Below are 8,018 nucleotides of genomic sequence, written 5' to 3'. Positions count from 1 at the left end.
GGAGGGGAGGGAGGGAAGAGGCGGTGGGGGAGGGGGGAGAAGTCAGGAAGTGGGCAGGCATGGGACTTCCAAGTTGATGAGTCAGTACTTGTGAAAAAGGCACCGTTTTGGGACCTTGGGCGAGTTCCTGCATTTCTGAACCTTAGTTTCATGTAAAAGAGGGTAACGGAACTACACATGCACATTATGCCAAGGTCAGTTTTAATAGTTAATAGTTAAGTCAGTGTAACCATTGCACAGTCATTGAGTCGATGTAAGCATCGGTACTGTTTTTGCAACTCTCTGCAAATCTAGAATTACCTGCAAATAGAAAGCTGACACTGAAACTGTGACCACTGAGCTTCTACATGAATGTTCAGAGGAGCATTAGTGATAGTACCCCAAAGTGGAAACAACCCAAATGTCCAACTGCTGAATGGATAAGTTAAAGATATAGCCATATAAAGGATTATTGCTCAGTAATAAAAAGGAATGGGGTACTGATTCATGCCACAACATGAACCTTGAAAACACCATGCTCCGAGAAAGAAATCAGTCATGAAACACCAAGTACAGATACAGTTACATATGATACAGTGCACATACCACATACAGCTACCGCAGGATTCCATATATAGAGAGTGGCCAGAATAGACAGAGCTAGGAGACAAAGTAGATTTGTGGTGGTTTGGGGGGGGGGGGGGTCTGAATTAGGTGGTAGTGATTGTTACACAGCTTTGTGAATCGGCTAAAACCTACTGAGTTGTATTTAAAAGGATGAATTTTCTGATTTGTGAATCATATTCCAATTAAACGAGTTTTTTTTGAAAAAAAGGTGCAGTGATGGCAGTGACCTCTCGGCTCCTCTCCAGCCTCTGTGGCACTTTGTTTGGAAGGAACCACAAAGCCGTGCCTAGAACCAGTGGTTTCTCTTGTCATCTTTCCTGGAGTAGCAGCTGCTGCTAGGTTCTTGGGACTCCGGTTCCTCCCTTTATTCTCCAAAGCACAGCTCACATGAGGAGGCGATGGTTTATACACTCACTAATGATTGAGGATATTTAAGGAACTTGCATCACAGAAAAGCATGCGCCTATGTCACAAAGCCCTGACCCTTTCTGGCTGTCCGTCTGTGCATCTCCTTAGCACCAGCCTGCGCCCCAGTCCTGGGCATGCTGCCCTCTCCTTAGTGGGAACACATTCTCCCTCAGCCAGAGCTGCAGAAACCCTGAATCCCCAAATCTCACTCCCAGTTACATGTGTGAAGCAGCCCTCCACCTCCTTCCTGTCCCCATCACTGTCGCATTTGGAAAGGCTGCCAGATTCTGGGAACAGTGTGTGAGTCCAGCACTGGTGGTTATAGAGTAACTATACATAAATCCCTTACGGAGCCCAGGCCCCTGTGCTAAGTCAGTCATCTGCTAAGTGGACAGGCATTTGTGACAGCTGCCTAGTTGCTCACCCAGGCGGGATCCATTATGTTACCTCAGCTGGGGGGGCGGGAGGGGTGGGACAGACTGGCAACCAGCCAGGGTGGGAGCACAGCTACAGATGACTTAAAAAGAAAAAGATGGAGACCTCAGCAGTAGTTGAAGAAGAGCCCAGGCTCTATAGAGGTTCTCAACATCTGCANGGGGGGGGGCGTGGGGCGGGGAGGGTGGGGGAGGGAAGTTGTGATTCTGTATCCACAGAGTGAGTCACTTGTGGTGAAAAGGCAGAAGCAGCCACTATCTGCTTCATAACAACTACCGTTGTTGGATGTTGAGTGGAGATACAGAAACCAGGGTATGTGTGCGGGAGGAAATGCTCTCCTGTACTGTAGGGTAACAACATTTGAGACCTTGGTGATTCCCTTCACAAAAGGTCAGGCTGAGGTCCCAGGGGTTAGGTCTCCAGGCCAAGGTCCTGAAAATGCTGAATGGGGGAGCTAGAACCCAGCAGTCACGCCTCTAGCCATAGCCCATTGCTCAGGCTTTAGGATCTACAGACTGCAAGTAACAGTCCTCCTAGCAGACCTTTATTTCCCGTGTCACCTCGATTTGTGGGTTCATGTCTGAAGGTTTGTGGTTCCATCTTGCAGGCTATGCTGTGTGTGGCCGCACAGACTGGATTGCACCACTCCAGGGAGTGTCTGTTCACACATGTAGTTACCTGAATGGTCACCTTGTAGTTGGACAGTGTACAACCTGCACATCTGTACAGAGCAGCTCTGGTTATGTGGCTGAATTAGTGGCTCAGTGATGTCAGGGCAGCTTCTCTGTGGCGTTCTCTGTCTCTCCCTGTTGTAAGATGACTACTGCTGCTCTAACTTTATGTTGTCACATATCAGCATCTAAGAGGAAAGGAAAGGTGGATAAAAAGAAAGCCTTCTTTCCAAACCATGCTCTTGCTGAGGGTGAAATCTTTTCTGGAGCATCTAATAGACTTCTCTAAGATCTTTCTGCCTAAGGATGGGTCATGGGGCCACCTCCAGACCAACTGTTAGGCTCTATGAAAGCAGGCCTCTACTGGCAGGTACATAGTGTAATGGGTGTGGAAAAATGCCCAGTGGGATCTGCATAGATTGCTACACTGAAGATGGAGTGACATATTTTAATGTGTATGATACTGCTGACGGGAAAAGTGAATGTCAGAAAGCATTCAGAAGACAGGTCACAGGTCATTTGAAATGAGCAATTCACGTTTACTTTCTCTGTATTGATGGTGTTGATGTTTACCTCTGCAGAGGGTAGAAACTCTTCTGGGTTTGCCTGGCTTGGTGAGAAGCATGCCTTTCACCTGGGGGAAGTGTAATCTCTCACCATAACTGTTTGAGCAATTTTCTAGATTTTCCATTAACAGGTTCAGGAACTATGGAGTGATTTTGTTTTCTGGGTGAGCAGTCTGGGGCATGTGCACTTCCCCATCTGTTTCTGGGGCGGGGGAAGGAAGAACAGATAGCTGCTTTTTTAAACATGGAGTAAGAGAACAATCACCTTCCTTAATGTAACAACCAAACTGATTTCTGAGGTGCACAGCCTGTGAATCAGGAAGTTTTAGATTGGAGGACACAGAAATATAATACTATTGTGCTCTAGGGACTAAAAATTCTCTGTAGCTATTTGTGCGTGAAAGTTGTGTTAATTAAATATGGTGAAGTTATACAGTACCCAAAGGACCCTGGGAGTTACTGTTTCACATCTCAGGGGAAAAAGGGAATCCAGGAGCCCAGACCAGGTAGATGGAAGCCAAGGAGATGATGAATCAACTTTCTGGTAACATGTGGGTGCCTGCTGGGGAGAGAGTTGTGAAGTGTGTGGTTCAGACTGTACCTGTACCATCTCGTGCTTCCCACAGTCACGGGGGCATCGTGAATAAGGGCTGTAGATAGGATGCTATTGCCAAAGAGTAGTCCCAGGAACGCCCCTAAAAGGGTTTCTAGTGTTATAGGTGATCCTCAGAAAAATGAGTCTTTGCAATATCCCTTACAAGGATGAAAAATGAAATTTCACTGACAAAATTTCCTTTCAGTGGTATTGGCAAACTTTTGTTAGGACAAAGGGCTTTCCCTCCTCCGAAGCTAACAAAGAATATAAAGTGAGATTTCTAAAAACTGCGCTGACCGTTAACCTGTCATGTGTCTTTAGAATTAGAATTCTCTTGAGTGAGGCAGTATCTCTAAGATTTCTTTCTAATTTTCCCAAGCCCTTCAACCTCCTGAGACAATGAACAGGAAGAGGCCATGGAGCTGAGTACAAAGCACGGCCTTCTCTCTGTAGCTAATCCTTGGGGCTCCTGTAGTAGAGCTCTGCCTCTCACCCTCTACCCCCTTTTCTCTTGACTGGAGGGCTTGATAGGATTTGTGAGAGAAGACCCAGGATCCTGAGCCTGAGTGGGGACCAGGAACATGACCTATTAGTATGGCAGATGGTTGCTTCTCTTGCCTTTTTTGGCCACACATGATCCAAAATGATGGCCCTATAGTTGGACAACCAACTGTAATCCAGTCTGATAAAGGTACCACCGAGCGGGAACTTCTGTGACCGCTAAGGTTGAGCCTATTGGTTTATTGCTGAACAGTGATTATGGAACTGGTTGTGTCTGGGACAGAGTTGAGCTACTCTTTCTGGGTCAGCTTCAGAGATCAGGCTTGTGGGTCAGTGGTCCTTTGATGAAGCTCCAGGGTAGAAACTCTGGAGACACGGTGGTGGTGTGAGCTCCTGTGTATGTAGCCTGGTATGTTTGAGGATGTTGGAGTTAGGCAGCCTGGTGTCAGGCTGGAAATCCCAGGCCAGCATGGATGCTGTAGGGGCAGGGGATGTGGAATAGGGAAGTGGGAGAGGGCTAGTCTGGGGGCCGTAGTTACAGACATCTCTCCTCCCCTCTCATACAGGTTCCATAGGAACAGAGCTGTTATTTGGATCCTGTCCTTCCTTGGCGCTCCCATGCCCAGGCTTGCTTAGCAAGGAGATGGAGCCTGCTTCACAGGTTCAGCCTCTGATTTGTATTAAACTGACCCTGAGGTTATAGAAGGAAAAGTCAAACAAGCTGTGCATGTGAGAATTGCCCTCGTTATAGAGTATTCATAAGATGGATCTGGTGAGGATGGTGACCATATACCCAGAGAGGAAAGGGTTTTGAATGTTTGCCAGTCTTCCCATCTTTTCCATGCCACCTGTCACAGAGCAGTGTGGATAGAGTTGCCTTCCTGGAATTGGGATTAATGTCAAACTTTCATATAAAAGCATCTAGACATGTTTCTTTCACAGTTAAAAACAATGTTAACATTTAAAAAATGTGCTCTAGAGCACATTGTGATCTGTCCATGATAGGAGTTTTGGGGTTATATCCTCAGTGCTTGTGTGACAACCCTCCCCGCCCCCACCCCCCCAGTCCCTGACATCTGTGAAACTGGATCTTCTTGGTTTAGTAGCAAAGCAGACACTGATTTAGACATGACTGTTGAATTCGAGACATAAGAGTCCCAAATTAAAATGTGTAAAAGTATTTCCAAAAATTACCAAATAGGTGAGTTGCACAAATTCTAAGGGGAAGAGGTCAATTTATATGTATAGGAGGGTGTACATTGTCTCTTCCTGACATGGCCAGTGTTTGGCTCTTTTTAATTATCCTTGTATTCCCGCATTCTCTGTTTATTATTTTTAAGTTTGTCTAAGTAATCTCCACCCGGTATGGCCTTGAACTCCTGACCCTGATATCAAGAGCCACACGCTCCTCTCAGCCAGCCAGGTGCCCCGCTAAGTTTAAATATTCTACAGTATTTGGGAAATTTTGCTACTCATTAATTTCCTAAGAGCCTTGTTGCCTAGAGTTCATCTGCTTTGCTTTACTTCATAGTTCTTAGAGAAATAATTTCTTTCTTTACACTTTTCCATCATGAGGGGCCCCGGAAGGGAAGTCGCCAACAGGCTACTCCTCTGTAGCCTTGTGCCCTGAAGGAGAAGGCCATGATCGGTGTTGTCATTTCTCCAGGCTTAGTTGGGAGGTGGTGGGAGCCTGGAGATGGGCTTGGGTTTGCTAAGAGCGGATGGCACACAATCTGGAGTCCTAGGCTAGTCCAGCCAGCAGCAGGAAGTCCCACTTCATCATCTACTTGAAAGCTCTCTGCCAGGAACACAGAGTGAACTTTTAGTTTATATTGGTTAAGCTCCAAGGAGCAGTACATGTTTGGGGAATTGAAGTGCTCACGGGCAAGTCCAAGGAAGCTACCCTGCCCCACCAGATTCCCAACCATCTCGACACTGATAAGATGCAGCAGTGACCTGGAGCTAGGAACTCAGGGGAGTGGGCAACACTGGTGAAAGGCGTACACTGTGTAACATAAACACACTTGCGTCAACATGCAGAATTGCGGGCCAAGTGCTGTTTTTGTTGTCCAAGGGTCTGAATGCAAATCCTGATTCTGCCTCTTGGGAGTATGATTTGGGATGTTAACCAGCACCTCTCCGAAGTCCTTTCTTCACTTGTAAAATGGGAGTATCAGGCTTCCCTCACTGAGCAGGTGGTTATGAGATTCAAGAGAGGGACTGTGCATGGACTCTTAAGCAGCTGTTAGTTACTAACGATCATATACTTCCAATGGAATGTTATTTACTGAATCCTGTATCTTTGTAATATATCCCTAGACCTATAAGTGACAATTGGTTCTTTTTCTACTTGTACAACAAGTAAGATTTGGCATTGGGTTCCGGGGAGTATGAATGAGTGCTTGGAATCCAGTTATGTGAAACACGGTTATGTGAAAGATGTCTCAACCTCTCACTTTGTTTGCCCAGCAGTGTGCCATGTAAAAAGTGCGTGGTGGTTGGTAATGGAGGAGTTTTGAAGAATAAGACATTAGGAGAAAAAATTGACTCCTATGATGTAATAATAAGGTAAATATATTTCCTGCTTGCTAACCTGGAATTGCTTTTAAAAAATACGGTTCCCTATTTTAGTATGACAGTGTTTTAAAGGAAGAGGAGTTGCTTAGATATGTGTAAGTCTATTATATAAGTGGTCTCTCAGTTGTTGGCTACAGTAGGCCTAGATTTCAGGTCATTCACTCAGCAAATATTTATGAAGTCTTAATATGCCAGGCACAATTCACCTTAATATGCTGGGCCACAGGGGATGTAGCAGTGAATAAGCACAATGTTCTTGCTCCCTGTGGAACTTCTATTCTAATGAAGGGAAGCAAACTAATTAAATAAATAAGGAAATGCAATAACAAATGCCATACAAACAATGAAAACACCTATGATAGACAAGGACTGAACAGCTGCTTTAGAATGGATGACCACTTTGAGGAGGAGACCTCGAAGATGGACCCAAGTGAGTCTATAGTACCTGCCACATCAGAGCCATCCAGGCATAGAGAATGTTTAGTGCAGGTCCCGGGGGGAGGATATGATCATGGGTTTGAGAGGAGCAGCAAGAAAACCAGTGAGGTAGGAGGGCAACAGTCCCGGGGAGACTGGTGTAATCAGAAGCTGAGGAGGTGGCTGAAGGAGCAGGCTGTGTAGGACTGATTATGGAAACGGAGATTAGAATTTGGACAACAGGAAACTTTTGAAGATTGTTTTTTAATGTTTGTTTATTTTTGAGAGAGAGACAGAACATGAGCTGGGGATGGACAGAGAGAGAGGGAGACCCAGAATCTGAAGCAGGCTCCAGGCTCTGAGCTGTCAGAGCCCGATGTTAGGCGTGGACTCACAAACTGTGAGATCATGACCTGAGCCAAAGTCAGATGCTTTACTGAGCCACCCAGATGCCCCTAAAGATTTTAAAGCAAGACAGCAACTCGATCTGGTTATGCCTTTAAAATACCCTGGCTGAGGGTGCCTGGGTGGCTCAGTCAGTTAAGCGTCCGACTTCGGCTCAGGTCATGATCTCACAGTCTGTGGGTCCAAGCCTCACATCAGGCTCTGTGCTGACAGCTCAGAGCCTGGAGCCTGCTTCAGATTCTGTCTCCCTCTCTCTCTGCCCCTCCCCTGCTCATTCTCTGTCTCACAAAATAAAGGCATTAAAAAAACAAAACAAAACAAAAATACCCTGGCTGTGGCATGGACAATGGAATGTGAGGGACAAGGGTAGAAATGAAGAGGCCAGTTAGGTGGCTGTATTCAAGCAGATGATCGTGGCTTGGAACAGGATTGCCATGACAAAGAAGGAGGTAAGTATAGACTGAGACATGTTTTAGAGGTAGAGTTACCAGGATTTGTTGATGTGTTAGATGTGAAGAGAGATGGGAATAAAGGAACCAGGTACCTCCTCTTAGGTTTTCAGCTTAAGAGACTGAGTTGGGGGAAGACTAGAGTGGGAACATGGTTAGAGGAGGACCAAGATTTCTGTGTGAACACAAAATCCCAAACGAGGTTTAAGATGCTTATAAGATTTTCAGTGGTAAGTCAAGTAGGCAGTTGGTTAAACAGGTTAAAGCCTCATTGGTAAGCAGCTCGTAAGCTGGATTTAAACCATGGATTGGACAAGATTACCCAGGGAGAAAGAGAGAGAAGAGGGCCCAGGATGGAGTCTTGAGGTACCCTACACTTAGATGTTGA

At 45.8% G+C, this 8,018-nt stretch overlaps 1 protein-coding gene across 3 annotated transcripts in view; it reads left to right on the top strand.

The window, feature by feature from the left end:
* The window catches only part of ST3GAL6 (ST3 beta-galactoside alpha-2,3-sialyltransferase 6), a 61,396-nt gene that overhangs the window by 46,195 nt on the left and 7,183 nt on the right, over window positions 1-8,018 (top strand). For 2 of the 3 annotated variants that reach the window (XM_077774818.1, XM_077774819.1), the window contains one exon: window positions 6,255-6,350. In XM_077774818.1, coding sequence (XP_077630944.1) covers window positions 6,255-6,350 — 96 coding nt within the window. Of the gene's footprint in view, window positions 1-6,251; window positions 6,351-8,018 lie in introns of all 3 variants that reach the window. The other variant, XM_077774816.1, reaches the window with a different exon arrangement.

This window comes from Crocuta crocuta, unplaced genomic scaffold, assembly GCF_008692635.1.
Source record: "Crocuta crocuta isolate KB4526 unplaced genomic scaffold, BGI_CrCroc_1.0 scaffold6, whole genome shotgun sequence".
NCBI lineage: Eukaryota > Metazoa > Chordata > Mammalia > Carnivora > Hyaenidae > Crocuta > Crocuta crocuta.
The sequence above is the reverse complement of the archived record's forward strand: the minus strand, read 5'-3'. Positions and strand labels throughout refer to the sequence as shown.